The 17,412-nt window shown below is 41.1% G+C and overlaps 1 protein-coding gene across 2 annotated transcripts in view; it reads left to right on the top strand.

The window, feature by feature from the left end:
• The first annotated feature begins 249 nt into the window (after positions 1-249).
• BICDL1 (BICD family like cargo adaptor 1) overlaps positions 250-17,412 on the top strand; it is an 83,561-nt gene continuing 66,398 nt past the window's right edge. For both annotated transcript variants that reach the window (XM_068990070.1, XM_068990071.1), the window contains exons 1-2: positions 250-687; positions 6,331-6,546. In XM_068990070.1, the coding sequence (XP_068846171.1) occupies positions 250-687; positions 6,331-6,546 (654 nt within the window). The remainder of the gene's footprint in view (positions 688-6,330; positions 6,547-17,412) is intronic.

A 17,412-nucleotide genomic window follows, 5' to 3' on the forward strand; every position in this document is an offset into this window, starting at 1 on the left:
CCACCCCCCCTCCTCCTCCTCCCCGACGCTCGCCGAGCAGCTGAGCCCGGGGGCGGGGGGAGGGGGCGCGTGCCGCCGGCGCGGGGGAGGGGCGGGCCGGCGCGCGCCGCGCCCAGGGCTCGCGGAGACCCGAGGGGCGCGTGCCGCGGCGTGAGGCGAGGCGCGGGGCGGCGCGGCGGGGCCCCTCCCCCCTGCAGCCTGGCGCGCGCCGGCCGGGCCGCACCGCTGCGGGCTCGGCGCGCGCGGGCCATGTCCGCCTTCTCCCTGGGCTTGGCCGGCCGCGCTTCAGCACCCGCCGAGCCGGACAGCGCCTGCTGCATGGAGCTGCCCGCCGCGGCCGCGGACGCAGTCGGGAATCCAGCCACCGCCACCGCCGCTGCCCTCATCTCCTTCCCCGGGGGCCGCGGGGAGTTGGAACTGGCGTTAGAGGAGGAGCTGGCGCTGCTGGCGGCTGGGGAACGGCCGTCCGAGCCCGGGGAGCATCCTCAGGCCGAGCCCGGGCCTCCAGCCGAGGCGGCCGGACTGCAGCCGCCGCCCGCCCAGGATCCCGAGCTGCTGTCAGTGATCCGGCAGAAGGAGAAGGATCTGGTCTTGGCGGCCCGACTGGGCAAGGCATTGCTCGAGAGGAATCAGGACATGAGCCGGCAGTACGAACAGATGCACAAGGAACTGACTGATAAGCTGGAGGTGAGGACGTCCCTCCTGGGATAGGTGGGAAGCGGGAGAGGGGGGGAGCCCAGGTACCCTCCCGCCGACCCTGGGTAGCTTCGGGAGCCAGGCAGTCACCCACCTTACCCCATTCTTTGCTTATCTTGTCTTAACAGAAAACCACCTGGAAGGTGGGTAGCATGGAGGGTTTGGGGTTATCAGACGAGGGCATTCTTTGAACACACCTGGCTTTCTTACCCTGCTCACAGCAAATGGGTCCATGCACGGCCCCAAACGCTGTGGGCCGTTCTATATATGTACTCTACACAGCATCTAAAATAGAGCTTACAGTATGACTAATTTATACAGCACTGAGGTGATGCCTGCACACAGAAATTACAGAGTTGGAAAGCATTTAAAATATGCTCCAGGTTTTCAGAGAGGTAGTTAATCGCTAATCAGGGTGTTAGCCTAAAGCTTTTTAGCTTTGGAGTTAAGGGCTTCCACATGCCCTTGTCTTAACTTCCCCTCAGCTCAGAATGGTGGGAAACAAGTGCCCCTAAAGGAGCTTTATATAGCCTTCAGATACTCACGGATTAGGAAATATGGTTCCACTGCAGAAATCAGGTGAGCCTGCGCTCAACATGTGACGGTTGTGATTTGATTTGGACTTCAGTATATATATGTATTTAAACAGTACTTTTGTTTCTGTTCTGGGTCTCACACATGCGTTTGGATGGCCAAATGCAACTTGTGAGAACCATATAACTTTAACCATTGTTATAAATACCCCTTAAAATATCTGTAAGATTTCTGCCAATTCTCTGGACCAGAGTCTTTTGCTTCTGTTTTCTTGCCCTTAACTAGAAAAGGGCCTTGAAACTGATACAAGTGGCCACCACTTCTAAAAAAGTTTTTAGAGAGAGTCTTTTTTTCTTAAGTGAAGATGGGGAGGTGCATCTGTGGCAGTGGTGATGAGCTTATCTTTTTCTGTCTATGCATTTAATGTTGTCTCCCAGTTTGGTGGCAATGAGTTCTTTTTATTCTTGTTACAAGAGAATAGTACAGCCCTGAATACGGTTTGAAATTGACCATTGCCTGTTTCCATATCACTGCTACTGGTCAAATGGTCAGAGTGTAGATTCAGAAATTTTTCTCTAGTAAGTATGTCTGTAGTCCAACAACATATCAAAAATAAATGAGAGGAAAAAAAAAGAAACCAGTGAGTGCCCTGTAGTTCAGTTGGCCTGTTAACTAGGTCTGCCAGTTGGCGAACTCCTGAGATACCTCTCTGAAAAGTGGTTGTGAAACCTGTATGTAGATTGCCAAAAAGCAACCCAATGAATTGAATTGTTTGATTTTCACTTGAAGTAGACGTCTCAGACTAAAAGGGTGTCTTTTTTTGAAAAAGAGATTAGATTACAGACTCTAAATAGAAGTACTACTGCAGAGATGTATGCTTGTGATTTGAAATCCCTTCAGTGGGAGACTTGATTAAAGAGACAGCTGTCTTGAACATCATATCAGTTGGTTTGATGAGTGATAGTTTTCAAGGGTAATCCTGAATATGTAGTTAAACACATCCTGGGTTCCACTTGGAACCTTTATACATGTCTTCACCAAAGGAAAAAGATTTTCAAATTCTGTAACAAGAAAGGTTATACTGTAGAAGAACAAATTACATTTGACTTTTTGCTGTTGACTTGATAGACAATATTAAAATAGTTTAAAACTCTTATTAAACTATTTTTAAAAATCTTCACTCCTCTCAGGTCAGCATATGAACTCAAGTGTTAAAGGTTTATTTTTAATTTCTGGAAGTTGGTTGCACAACAGTATGAATGGACTCAGGGCTACTGAACTAACGGTACACTTAAAAATGGATAAGGTGATAAATTTTATGTTATGTATGCTATGATCTAAGGCACTAACTTACATTTATATACTTTTTTCTTCAGAGATTTAATCTTTATTTAGTTTTTTAAAAATATGTTTTTAAAGCCCAGGATTCTCTTTTTCCCCCATTCCAGGTAAGAGTGAATTCTCTCTTAATGCAGAGGTAGTCTCTTCCCTAGGTTACATTTTCTTCCCTCTTCCCTAGTCCAATTCTAATGATTCTAGCACTACTTTTTTTTTTTTAAGAGGCAAAACAAGTATGTTGGGACTTCCCTGGTGGCCCAGTGGTTAAGAATCTGCCAGTGCAGGGGTCCAGGTTTGATACTTGGTTGGGGAAGTTCCACATACTGTTCAGTATGGCCAAAAAAAAAAGAATAAATGTTCTTGTTAAACTTTTTTGTTAAAAAAAGGTAAGGTGAAAATGGTTACATAATTGGGTAGTAGATTTAGGTAAGCAAATGCAGGAGTCCTTATTTGCATTCAGTGCTTGATCCACTTAAATAGTATTTTTTTTTTCTTTGTATTTTTCAAGAACCATATCCTGGACTTAGGAGAATAATATGCTTTTTTGGTTCGTGGCAGAAGTCCATTTCTGTAATTCACCAATTTTAGGTGAGCTAGTGATACTAACTTCTTAGAGTTTTAAATAAACTGTTTTTAGAATGGTTTTAGATTTACAGGAAAATTGGAAAGATGGGACAGAGTTTCCATATGCCCTGCCCCCAGTACTTGCCATAATTAGTAAATCAATACTAATACATTATTATTAGCTATGAGGCTTTCTTGGTGGCTCAGATGGTGAAGACTCTGCCTGCAATATAGGAAACCCGGGTTCCATCCCTGGGTCAGGAAGATCCCCTGGAGAAGGGAATGGCTACCCAGCCCAGTATTCTTGCCTGGAGAATTCCATGGACACAGGAGCCTGGCAGGGTACAATCCCTGGGCTTGCAAAGAGTCCAACACGACTGAGCAACTAACACTTTAACTTTTTCATTTAGTTTAATTAGATTTCTTTCGGCTTCTCTTGCGGCTCAGCTGGTAAAGAATCTGCCTGCAATGCGGGAGACCTGGGTTCGATCCCTGGGTTGGGAAGATCCCCTGGAGAAGGGAAAGTATTCTGGCCTAGAGAATTCCATGGAGTGTATAGTCGATGGGATCGCAAAGAGTCAGACACGACTTAGCATGTAGATTTCTTTAGCCTTTGCCAAATGTCTTGTTCTGTTTCATGATACCCTTACATTTAGTTTCTGTATCTTCTTAGTCTCTTTTTTCCTGTATCAATTTCTTAGACTTCTCTTGTTTTTGATGACCTTGACAGTTTTGACATTAACTTTTTTCAATTTCTTATTGAGGTATAATTGACATACAGCATTATATTAGTTTCAGGTGTAGATATTACCTTTTGAAGTACAGTGTAACCCCAAGAAGCAGGGAATAGCATGGACAGAGCCTGGCCGCTACACTTTCTGATATTCTTCCTAGAGTTTATTGGTTAATTTAGCACTTCATTGAAAATGTAATTCTAGGAGAAACCTTTCTTTTCTCAGAATAGACAGAAGGCTAAGTTCTGTATGTTCATTAGTAGGAAAGTCTTGATTTTTTTCCCAGAGTGTTGGGAAACCTGGATTAGGAAGAAATGTAAGGACAGAATAGATTGATCAGCGCCACTTGTCCTCAACTCTGCCTCACTTCCTGCATGTGGATTAGATTGTTTTAGTCGCTTAGTTGGGCTGTTCACTAACAGCTGTTTGTGGAATATTTTTAAGTCTCTCTGTTCTTTTAGAACACAAGCCTAATCTATCTGGCCTCTCAGTAATACTGTGATTACTGAGTTCTTGCTGTTGCCTTCTGCTCAGTCTTTTCCATTTTGGAAAAACTCAATAAAACCAAGTATCACAATTTTAGAATTGTAATTACCACTTACTTCTGCATCTTATCTTTCTGAAGTTTGTATAGTGACTAAAACATCCTCATTTTTGGAAGTTTAGCAAAATGAAGGAAGCATAGAACAGAAAATTTTCATGCTGAGAAGTGTAAGTCCCTCTCTTGAGAGAAAAATCTTTTTTTAGGCACATCTCAGATGTGGAATAATGAGACTGATTTTCTTGTATAACTATACACTGCCAGTTAAGGCTTTCCAAAAGAGGCATCCTAAAAAATATTTGAAAGGTGAGAACTTGGATAGAATAAGAGTGTAGATTCACAAGGTGAATCTGAGTATGCTGAAGGAGAAGATGCAATTGCTCGTCTTAGCTTGTTGAAACAATCTCAGTGCTTGATAGTCAGCCTTTAGTGCATCAGAATTTCCAGTAGAACCTAAATAGATGAATGGGTAGATAGACAGATGCCTTCCTAGGCCTCATCCCATTCTTTACTGAATCATAGTCTGGAATTAGTGTTTAGGATATATTTTGAACAATTATACCAGAGATTTTCTGACAGCAAAAGTTGAGGACCATTGCTTTACTTCTCATATGCATCTCATATACTCTGAGGTATTTACTTGGTTTTTTGGTACTTGCTATGCTTTTTTTATTGTTTGTTTTTTTTTTAATCTATTTATTTGGCTGCATCGGGCCTTAGCTGCAGCAGGTGGGATCTTTTGTTGTGTTGTGTTGCATGGACTCTCTAGTTGTGGCACATGGGCTCTCTAGTTGTGGGACGGGTCAGTCAGTGTGTCATGGAGGCTTAGTCGCTCCGTTCCGAGGCCTGTGGGATCTTAGTGCCTGGACCAGGGATCGAACCCACATCAGCCTGTATTGCAAGGTGGATTCTTAACCACTGGACCACCAGTGAAGTCCTCATACCATGCTTTTTAAGTAGGAGAACATACTTGCCTCTGAAAAGAGGCATTCGTATTTATCTTAGAGAAACAAAAAGATGTTCTTATTTCCTTCAACCCAAAAAGAGTTCTTTTCTGTTGTTGCTCCTTCAAACCATCTGTACTTTTCCTGTATACCATTTGTCACACTGTGCAACATAATACTTTTATCAACCTCTCACTAGAGTGGAAACCCCATAAATGGAAAGACCAAGTCTCTTTTGCTCAACGTTGTTTCAATGACTAACCTATAACAGGCACTCAGGAATGAATGAATCAGAAATAAATATGCAAGGATTGTAGGCCATGATTTAATAAAAGTAGGCCTGAACTTGCTTAATGATTTTGAAATGCAGTGCTATATAGAGCAGCAAATATTTATTGAGTTGTGATTTTGAGCATTAAACAGTCAAGTGAGAGAGACCCCAATCCCAGCTCCCAAATGGGAGCATTTGCTAGAACAGACCTTAAGCTGGTTGCAGAATCTCTTCTGTGGCTTCATTTTAAGAAGAAGTGGTTGATCTGGAGGATCTCTGAAGTCCTTTCTGTCTCTGAAAATTCTAAGTGCCTGGTATTATGCCAAGCATAACAGATGACAGCAAAAGAAACTTTCTCAAGGGCTTGTTTTAAGTTGCTTATGTATATTTCACTGATTAATAGATGACTTACTAAATTTCAGGTGAGTTCCTAAGTCTAGAACCCCCATGCCCAAGGACAGGAATAAACATAATAACATTAAGTATTTCAGTAGGAATGGCGTTCTCTTTGTGAAGTTAGCCTTCCCTACTCTGGCTGAAAGGGATATTTTTGCAGCTGTGAAATGGGCAACTTGTCCTATGTAGCAGAGTGTTTTGTTGTGCTGACTGACTAGGAAAAAGAAAAGTTAGAAGAGTGTGAAAAGAGAAAAAAAATTAACGACTCTGGAATTTTTTAACAGTTTAAAAATCCTCTTCATTTTCACCCAGCACTTAGAACAAGAGAAGCATGAACTAAGAAGACGATTTGAGAACCGAGAAGGCGAGTGGGAAGGGCGTGTGTCTGAGCTGGAAAGTGATGTGAAGCAGCTTCAGGATGAGCTGGAGAGGCAGCAGGTTCATCTACGGGAAGCAGATCGAGAGAAAACACGGGCCGTCCAGGAGTTATCAGAACAGAACCAAAGGTTATTGGACCAACTCAGCAGGGTGAGTCACGAGTTAAGAACTTATGGTATTAGAAAAAAAGAATTTGTGGTATAAAATACTAAAAGTTGAAACAGAGCTTCTGTTTAATGTCATCATATATATGGTAAGAGTAGTTCTCTTTTTTGTTGCCTTTGGTATTGATACCGGTAAGTCAAGTGTTTTTTACCTCTGAGAATTTCAACTGGGGTGAACTAGACACCAGGAGCAAAGACCCTTGCTTGTCACCGGCCAACTGTGAGCTTTTGGCAATCATTTAACGTGGGAGTCTATCTCATTAATGATTTGATGTTCCTTATAGCTCTACAAGTCTGTGATTCTTTTACCTAGAGAAAGTCTGCCACTGGTAAAATTATATTAATGCATTTAGTTCGGATATTAAATGGTGCCATCTTTAAAAAATAATAAATTTGCCATTTTTCTTTTCTTTTTTTAAAAATTAATTAATTGATCTATGTTTGGCTTCTCTGGGTCTTGGTTGCTGTGCTTGGACTTTCTCCAGTCTCAGCGAGCAGGGGCTACCCTCTAGCTGCAGCGTGCAGGTTTCTCTTGCGGAGCACGGGCTCTAGGTGCCCAGGCTTCAGTAGTTGCGACCCATGGGCTCAGTAGCCATGACATTTGGGCTTAGTTGCTCCATGGCGTGTGTGATCTTCTGGACCAGGGATGGAACCCGTGTACTCTGAATTGGCAGGTGGATTCTTAACCACTGGACCACCAGGAAGGTCCAAATGGTGCCATCTTTAAACTGAAAAGCTTAGGGAAAATTTCTAGAGCAAATGATTTTCATTGTGAATGTACATTTCTTATTATTTAAATATGAAAGGAGGTATGTGTAGCTGTATATATAAAATGTGTTCTCTTTATTTCTACATTAAGTAGAAGTTCTTTATTTGTACCTTTATAGTGTAGTGTCATAGAAGTATTAATTAATCAAAGTCAAGATTGTAAAATCAATGCAAAGAAGGAGTATGAGAGCTGAGTAGGTGGAAATCTAACTTAAATACGAGCACACCTTTTAACAAATACAGGAATGTTGTTAATGCCCTGGTCTCTAAAGCCACTTACTTTTAAAAATTAAAAGCTGGATTTACTTTTATACCTCGTGCCTTCTTATGTATTGAAAATAAAACGAGTTCAGTTACTTGTTTTAGAGGAAAAAAGAACTACTCTGATTGCATCCCTAAGCACAGATGCTCTTAGGAGAGCACTGCCTTTGTCCGCATGCTTAGTGTTTGGTGCTTAGGCCTCTGGGAAAGGCTCAGCTAGAGCATGTGAAGTTATTTCACTAGGTTGTATCTTAGTTGCTTCTCATGGGGACCTTGTGCTGTGCTTAGTCGCTCAGTCGTGTCCAACTCTTCGAAACCCCGTGGGCTAAAAAAAAAAAAAAGAAAGAAAGAAACCCCGTGGGCTGTATCCCACCAGGCTCCTCTGTCCATGGGGATTCTCCAGGCAAGAATACTGGAAGGTTGCCATACCCTCCTCCAGGGGCATGGGGACCCTGAGACTGGTCTAAACCTCGTGCCTCACCAGGAAGTACGAAGTAAATGCTACCACTAGAGAAAGGGAGAGGAAGGAGGAGAGGCAACAGGAGGAGAGGATGGAACCAAGGGCACCCGGGGGCTAGAGAGGGCAGGGGAGAGACCGAAGCGGGGAGATGCCAAAAGCTTGGGAAAGAGCGAGTCACAGGAGCTCTCAGAATGTATGGGAAGGTGAGAGTTCAGGTGGTGGTGGAGCTGCCTGCAAGCTTCTCGCTGGGGAATCAGACTGCCATTTGATTGGCTGGAAAGGAAGAGCTGGACAGTTCTTCAGGAAGTCATTATAGGGCCAGCTCAGGAGCCTTTCAGAGTCAGTTCTAAAACCTTTTTCAGCAACTGGGAAGGGAATCTCTATCCTTTTAAGATTTTATAGGTTTTTGAGACTTCATCCATCATTCATGAGAAAATTTTTTAAATCATTGATTTGTGGCTGTGCTGGGTCTTCGCTGCCGCATGGGCTTTCCCTAGTTGTGGCGAGCGGGGGCTACTCTCCACTTGCAGTGCTCGGGCTTCTCACCGTGGTGGCTTAGGGCGTGCAGACTGTAGCTGTTACGGCGTGAAGACTTGGTTGCTCTGCAGCATGTGTGATCTTGGTTCTTGAACCAGGAATTGAACCAGTGTTCCCGGCATTGGCCAGGAACCCTGGACAGCCAGGGAAGTCCTTTCATTAAAGATTGACCAGGTCAACCTGGCCAGATTGATTTATTTGTTCAAAAACATTTAATACTTATTCTGAATTAATGTTTCTTATGGAGACTTATGAAAGGAATACAACAAACCAGAACAATTTAAGAGGAAATTATTTATTGGGAGCTGAGTTCATGTTACAAAGTGACATGAGCAGAAGCCGCCTCAACTCTGCTTTTTGATCTGGTGAAAGATAGGTGGTGGGAGAAAGCAAGTTTAACATAACGTAGGGAGAGCCCTGAACTTAGAATTCGGATGCGTGTTGAATCTTGACTCTGCTTCTTTACTGGGTGACCTTGTTTATTACTTCCTCTCCTTATCTTTGAAATGGGGGTAAAAAGTTGTATCTAATGCAAGTACTGTTGAAATCGAAATGAGATAATATGTTTAGGTTAAGCAGAATATGAAGTTCAAGAATTTGTTTCAGTGCTGATGGCTGTTTTACTAAGGTAGTGTTTTTATAGTTGAGACTCCTCTGCCTAATTTTTCCATAGACAATTCTGATAAGTGGTTCCCAGAAGAATATGGGAGGATAGCATTTCCACTAGATCTAGATTCTTGTTGTCTTCTCTGGCCTTGAATGTAGGCCCTTGGTGAGTTTCGTGGCTTTTTTCTTTTCTCTCTTTAAGCAGGCCAAGCCCCTTGGGTTTCCATCAGCAGCCAGTTTAGATTGCATTTTATTATCATTTTATTAACTGAGTATTCAGGAACTAGAGGAGTGGAATACTTTGAAGTGAATTAAGATTCTCTTAGAACAAGTTAACAACCAGCAAAAGTAGTAGAAGGCCATGCTTTTCTTACAGAGTGAATAATGTGTTTTTATTAGCATGAAATGTATGGTATCTAAAATGTGTTGATATTTCCATGATGCTTTGTCCAGAGTATTTTTTTTGTTGAAGTATAGTTGATTTATTCTTCCAAAGTATTTTAAAATGTATTTCCTTTGCTGCCATGGCCTCCATGGTTTTTTTTTAATGTTTACTTGTTGAGATAGGATTCATATACCATAATATGTGCTTTTTAACAGTGTACAATTTCACCATCACCACTATCTAATTATAGAACATCTCACACCTCTCAAAGGAAGCCTATGCCCATTAGCAGTTATTCCTCGCTCCTCCTAATCCCCATCCCACACCCTGACACCTGAAAACCATTAATCTACTTTTTATCTCGATGGGTTTGTCTATTCTAGACATTTCATGTAAATAGAATCATACATATGTGGCCTTCTGTGGCTGACTTCTTTCCCTTAGTATAATGTTTTCAAGGTATACCCACACTGTAGTGTGTATCAAAACCTCATTTTTATGGTTGAAGAATATTCCATTGCATGGATACAATGTATTTTGTTTATTGATTCATTAATAAATGGACATTTGGGTTGTTTCCACTTTTTAGCTTTTATAAATAAGGCTGCCATAAACATTCATATTCAGGTGTTTGTATGACCAAGATTCTTTTCAGCTCTAAAATAGAATGCTATGATATATATCTCATAAGCTTTTGGCCACGTTATGATGATGGAAGGGATGGGAATTGTCCTAATTTTATAGCTGAGAAAAACTGGAGGGACCAAAAGATATGTGGCTTACTTAAGGCTCTTCCAGTTTAAGACTGGTGAGGGTTCCTTTGCCTCAGTTTCAAATTTCTGAGGTAGCAATCAAGGTCACAGGCTTTGGAGCCCAGACAGCCCTGGGACCAGATACCAACTATGCTATTTACTAGCTTGGTGAGTATGGGAAAGTTTTTCCACTTTTTAAAATCTTAGTTTTGTCCTCTGTATAATGGAAACAGTAGTATTATTACTATTTTCTGATGTTATGAGGACGGAATGAGGTAATGTATGTACACTCTAACTATGATGTCTAGCATATAGTGAGTGCTCAATAAATGGTAACCATCATATCCTCATCATGAAGATGAGATTTCTGCGTCTAGTCCAATGTTGATTCTCTAATTTGAGAGGATGGAAGAATCTGAAGTTTCCCCAGAACTTATCAGCATGTTAAAACTGTTTTGTCTACTAGTCAAATCTCTTTTCAAAAATATTTGTGTAAAATTGACCCTCCTGGGAGTCGAGTTAGGTTTATCCTGTAGCACTTAGTATCAACATTGCTGCGTATATCCTAAGGATACCTTTGTTGTTGTTCAGTCAGTAAGTCATGTCTGATTCTTTGTGACCCTTTCATGGACTGTAGCCCACCAGGCTCCTCTGTCATGGGATTTCCCAGGCAAGAATACTGGAGTGGGTTGCCATTCCTTCTCTAGGGAATCTTCCCAATCCAGAGATTGAACCTGTGTCTCCTGCATTGTAGGTGGATTCTTTACCACTGAGCCACCTGGGAAGCCTTTGTTTCTTCTTTGTAGAAATGTCTAGTTAGGTCTGCTCCCCATTTTTCAGTTGGGTTGTTTGTTTTTTTGTCATTGAGTTGTATAAGCTATTTGTATATTTTGGAAATTAAGCCCCTGTTGGTCACATCATTTGCAAATATTTTTCCCCATTCTATAGGCTGCCTTTTCATTTTCTCTATGGTATGTGTCCATTGCTCTGCAGATTTTTTGGTTTTATTTCCGTTGCCTTGTGAGACTGACCTAAGAAAACATTGGTATAATTTATGTGAGAGAATGTTTGGCCTATGATCTCTTATAGGAGTTTTATGGTGTCATGTCTTATGTTTAGGTCTTTATTTTTGTGTATGTTGAGAGGATATGTTGTAGCTTCAGTGATTTACCGGCAAGTGGCCAGCTTTCCCAACACCACTTGCTGAAGAGACTGTTTTTTTCCATTCTATATTCTTGCCTTGTTTGTCGAAGATTAATTGACGGTAGGTACGTGGGTTTATTTCTGGGCTGTACCACATCTTCTTTATCCATTCATCTGTTGATGGACATTTAAGCTGCTTCCATGTCTTGGCTATTGTGAACAAGGCTGCTGTGAACATAAAGGTGCATTATCCTTTTGAATTAAACAGTTTTGTCCGGATATATGTCCAAGAGTGGGATTGGTAATTCTAGTTTTAAGGAACTTCCACAGTGTTTTCCTTAGCGGCTGCACCAGTTTACGTTCCCACCAGTGGTGTCGAAGGTTCCCTTTTCTCCACACCTTCTCCAGCCTAGGAATAAATGGAAAGCAGGCTGATGTGACTGTGGTGCCGTTGGCTTAGGAAGATGAGGTCAAAGGGGAGTAGTCAGTGGCCAGATGATGTAGGCCCTTTCCTGCCATGATACAGATTTGGGGTTTTATTCAGTGTGCTGCGAAGCCAGTGATCTGCTTTTGGCAGAGGAGTATCAAGACCTGATCGATAACTATTTTAAAATTTTACTCTAGCTACCGTGGGAGAACGGATTATAGGGGCCAGCAGCAGAAGCTTAGAGGTCAGGGAAGAAGCCACTCTCCAGTGGAGAGTTGATGGTCACTTTGGTTATAGAGGTGATGAGAAGGGTTAGATGGGGTGTATGTTTAGAAGGTAGAACCAGCCAAGAGTTTTGAATGGAACAGATGGATGTGAGACAGGGAGTTAAGAAAAGAAATAAAAAATGACTCCTGGATTTTTGTCTTGGGCTCCCTAGGGAATGGTGGCATCATTAAATTGAGAGACCAAAGGCTAGAGGAAAGGTTGGAATATAAAATCAAATAATTACTGTTGGATGAAGTTTGAGCTACCCTTTGAATATCCATGTTGGTTTCATATAAGTAGAACAGTGAGAATTCTGTTGTACTGAGGTGAAATACTGCATTAAATTTCCCACAGTCATCTGAGCACTCTCAGGGCCTGAGGCTCTGTTTTATAGTGCCTTCTGTTGACTGTCCCCAAGAAGTTATTCAGAGTGACTGAAGCTGTATTCAGATGAGTTCTCATCCCGTCTAGCCCTGACTTCTACCCTCTATGACCCCCCTCTTCTCGTTTGTCCCCCACACTCTCAGCCGCTAGGAGAACCCCTCTTCTGAGTTGGTGTCTGTGGCATGACATGAGTAGGAGGAAGTTGGTGCAAACAGGTGCTTTGTCTGTCTTCTGCCTATGCTAAGCTGTATTCCTCAGTCTGCCTCTAATGTCTTATCCACACACAAAGAAGGTAGGCTGCACAGTAGCTGGAGCTAATCTTCCTGAAAAGACTAATTTTCCCCTGAAGAGTAAACAGATCCCTGTCCTTTAAACAGCTCATTTGGGATTAGCAGCTCTGCATCCGTGTACTTTTTGAAGCAAATTTCTCCCAGGTTTCTTTCTCAGGGTTAAAGGCTTTAAAATTGTGACTGTTGTGGCTCTGCCTGGTGACACACAACCATCCTTGTTTCTAGAACACTTTACAGTGAACACTTTACAGATGAACAGCTGCTCATCAAAAGTAGTTTTAATTATTGAATGGGCTTTTGGGAGTAGGGGCCTGTATTTTACTTGTCTTCTCCTTAGAGTCTGTTGCATTTACCGGTTTTGTGTTGTATAAAAAAAAGACATGGCAATTTTTAGTCAGCTTATCCATGAAAGAAGTTTTGAAGACAAAATTATTTCCCAACCAGACATCAGTAATTCAGACTTCCAAAAGGACACATATGGGACCTCCTCAGATCTCATTACCACTCTGTGATGAAACTGATAGCAGTTATTCTTTATTTGACAGATAAGGAAACTGATCATCAGAAGTTCAGTGAATTGCTCAAGGCTTTAAAGTGGTTATGGATTAACTAGTGATGTTAAGATTGGTTTTTGTACCTTTTCTAGGAGAGGTGGTCAATCAGAAACAAAACCCTTTTCACGTGTATTTCCATCTCACTGGCTTGTTTTTATTGTTGCTGTTGATATTTGCTGTATGTTGTTTTGGATGCCCCGTAACTTCAGAGTCACTGAGTAAAATGAATCCAGAGGTTTAGGGTCCACTTTCAGCAGGTTGTATTTATCAAGGAGGTACTATGAAGATTGAGAAGGATTTGTTAAGAGACTCGCTTCAGCTAGAAAAGAAAAGAGGTTTTTGCCTATAGGAGCTCTCTGTGAAGACAGCATTTTCAGCTTTTTCCAGATTGGTACTATTGCTAATTAGTAGGTTAAACACATTAAGGTGGTAATCGCTTGTTCGTTCAGCATATGGGTGTTTTTAATGGGTAGATTCGTATCTTGATTATTTGAGACTGATCTTAGTTATTTATCCAGAGAGAACTGTGCCTGATTCAGGAATCTTAGGTTGGTTCTGTTAGTTACAACTATATCGTGTTTTGATTATCTTTTTCAAAAGAGGAGACCCAGAGGTTCTGGCACATTAAGTCTAAGTTTGGGGTGTTGCCAGGCCCAAGATTTAGATGAATCACTGTGGGAGTAGGTTTTCTTAATGCTGCTAGATTTGACTTAGTACGTTGGTAGTCAGCTTTTTTTTTAACCTGAGTTCCCTTGGTCTCTGTAGACAGATAAGTGTGTTGTGTTGGAGTGATGGAAACAGAGTTAAATGAGCTGCCCCTGCCTGATGTGAGGTGAGGCCTCTAAGTTTTATACCTGGCAAATGATTGCAGGTGATAGTAAGGTTGGCCTTTACTGGCAGAGAAAACAAAAAATGGCCACAAACTATGCACTCTTTTGTTACCTATGCTGGCTGACCCACAGGTCTGGTCCCTAAATATTGTTGCCTTGAAAAATAATGTATCTGTATTCAGTGAGTAAACATAATCAGCAGAAAAGCTGATAATGTTTTAACTGTGACAGTGTCTTCTCCATTGTTCTTCATTGGCGTCCAGGACAATGATCCAGTATTCTCATAATTTTTAGAACTGAAAAAGAACTTCCAGTCTAGCTGGACTAGACTAGAAAATGTTTGTAAAACGTCTTTTTGGAGATTCCACAAATTTGACTGTTTTTAAGATTTTGTCACACTTTGCAGAGTCATTACCAGAATACACATCATGTGCTCTCTAAGATGAATGCCACATTAAATGAGTGAAAGACCATTGGTGTCTCAGGTTGTGCTGCCAGCTTACCTTGCCTTTGTGCCCTCTCTGTTAACTGAATAATATGACACTGTTGTAAGATGAACTGTGTAGAAACTGGTCGCATTTGTAACTACTTCAGTGCTTTAAAATAAAAGCTGAATCCACAATTACATTGATACGGAGTAAAGCTAGCACTATCTTCCTTATCCTCCAATTTAAAATTTTTTAAAGACCTAGTTATTTTTAATGATCTTTTAAATCTTAGTTAAATTTATAAAATATTTCATATTGATAAGAGGTTACCCTTATCTGTATCTGTTTATCGAGGCTTCTTATAAGATTGTATATGGGACGGCATATGGAGAGGGAAACCCACTCCCACACCACGCTCGTAACTTGGACAGCCATTGGTTTAGATCAGTGGTTCTCAAACTGTGATCAGAGGAGCCATAGGTTTCCAAGAGGTACCTCAGAATAGTTTGAAGGAAGGAAGAGCTGAAAGGGACATTTCGCTGGTGGATTCCTGTCCCCTCCTCCATTTCCATTTCAACCTGAGCGGTTTTATGTTTCATGTATTAAAGTTCTTAATATTTTACTTGTAAAAAATGTTTTTTCACCTGTATATTATAACATGATTTGTAAATCACTAATCCATTAGTAAGTAGTTAAGGAAGCTGAGTGGGTTGGCAGACCATTGTAACAGTGCCATGTATACCATTTTGTTTCAAATAGAGAAACTGTTGGTCTTTTGTACTCAGGCAATATCTCTGATAATCACAGATTTGAATAAATTCCTTTGAAGCTATAACCTGGAATAGAATTTCCAAAGAAAAAGGATATGTTTTTCAAATTGCTCTAGGGTAGTATGGTGGTTTAGTTTCTAAGTTGTGTCGGACTCTTGGGACCCCATGGACTGTAGCCTGCCAGGCTCCTCTGTCCATGGAATTCTCCAAGCAAGAATACTGGAGTGGGTTGCTATTTCCTTCTCCAGGGAATCTTCCCAACCGGGGGATCAAACACAGGTCTTCTGCATTGCAGGCAGATTCTTTACTGACTGAGCTATGACACACATTCATTTTTATATTAAATAGGGTAACATTAACTGTTATAATAGATTAACCCTAAGATCCCAGTGGTTTTTTTTTTTTTTCCTTCTGATAAAACCCAAATGATGTTCCTCTTTAGACATGAACGAAAAAAAAAAAAAATGGAATTCTCCTTTAATGGAAAGGGTTGGCATGGAAAACAGAAGACCTCAGTTCTAGCCCATGCTCTGTCACTAACTTTCTGAGCTTAAAAAAATTTCACTCTGGGTCTCAGACTGTGACTGTAAAATGAGGGATTGAACTAGATGTTTCTTCCACTCTCTAAATATCCATGTATATAGATATTTATGTGATCTCTATTGAAAAGAAAATGCCTAAAGGAAACATTCTCACATTTATGTGGTATATGGGGAATCTGGGAGCTTTGTAATGTTGCCTTCTTTACATATAGAATACATCCATCCTTCTCTGAGACCAGCGATGGTTTCTCCTCTCAACAAAATTCATTGCCTCTGTATAATGAGAGCTAGAGGTTGAAATGATTGGTGCCACTACAAAATGCATTTTCCATTCTGGTCATGATGTGTAAGGTACTTTCCATACACACAACTGATACTATAGGCAGTGAGGAGGTGTTTACATGCTTTTCCTGTTTAAAATTAAGCAGCATGGTACAAGTTGCTTTTTTAAAAAGAAGCCTGACATTCCCAGTTCTCTACAGATCTGTCAGATTTTCCACACTGCCCTAGTATTATTAGTTGCACTCAGTGTTGCATGTTTATCATTTGCTGAACTGGAAGAATTCCCCCTACACACACCTCTCGTCATCAGTTGCTAGGTTACAGCTTTTTACATGGTCCCAGTCTGGTGATGTTTCTATGGATACCAGTCATTCTTTCCACTATGACATTGCTGTGGTCAGGCTCAGAGTGCAGGGAAGACGTAACCATGATGTCACAGGTGTTTTAGCATATGGCCTTCTCTCTAGATTCATGATAAGACTTAAGTAATAGATGTCAATTTCGTATTTTCTAATATTATATAAATTAAGGAAGTGAGGTATTAACTGAATTTGGGATATACCTCATCACTTAAGATCTTTATTCCATAATAATTTCACAGAAATAAAACTAACAAAGTTATAAACTGTGCACAGAAGACCTTCTGTTCTCGCTCATTCTCCACACAGCCTCTTCCCTCCTAAGGGAGAGCTGCCGACAGAGGATAAACATTAACTTGTCCTCAAAGGTTAGGGGCACTGACCTGTGATGCTCTTTCTCAGACTCAGTTTATCTAAATGATAAAGCCTGAGGTCTATATTTTCTTGCCATTTAATCTCATAATGATGATGTTTGTTTTCCTGCTGGGCTTTAGACAATATGAAGGCAGAGACTGTGTCTTTAACTGATTCTTATCCCAGCAGTGCTTGGTATAGTGCCACACACAAGGCCACAATCCTGAAAAGGTTTATTGATCTGAAAACTGAAAGCATAGGTAGTTACCACTTTGACTTCAGATTTCTAGAATAATGTTTTAAGATGGTGAGAATTCCTTCTTACTACAATTTTGAAGGTCAGGCTTAACCCGTTGCTTAGCTTCTACTGTATGATTCTTTGATCTTACACTTGAGGAAACAATTAGGGCCTTAAGAGGACGTGACTCATCTAAGGTCACAGAGCAAGAAAAG

This window comes from Capricornis sumatraensis, chromosome 17 (genome assembly GCF_032405125.1).
Source record: "Capricornis sumatraensis isolate serow.1 chromosome 17, serow.2, whole genome shotgun sequence".
Lineage (NCBI taxonomy): Eukaryota > Metazoa > Chordata > Mammalia > Artiodactyla > Bovidae > Capricornis > Capricornis sumatraensis.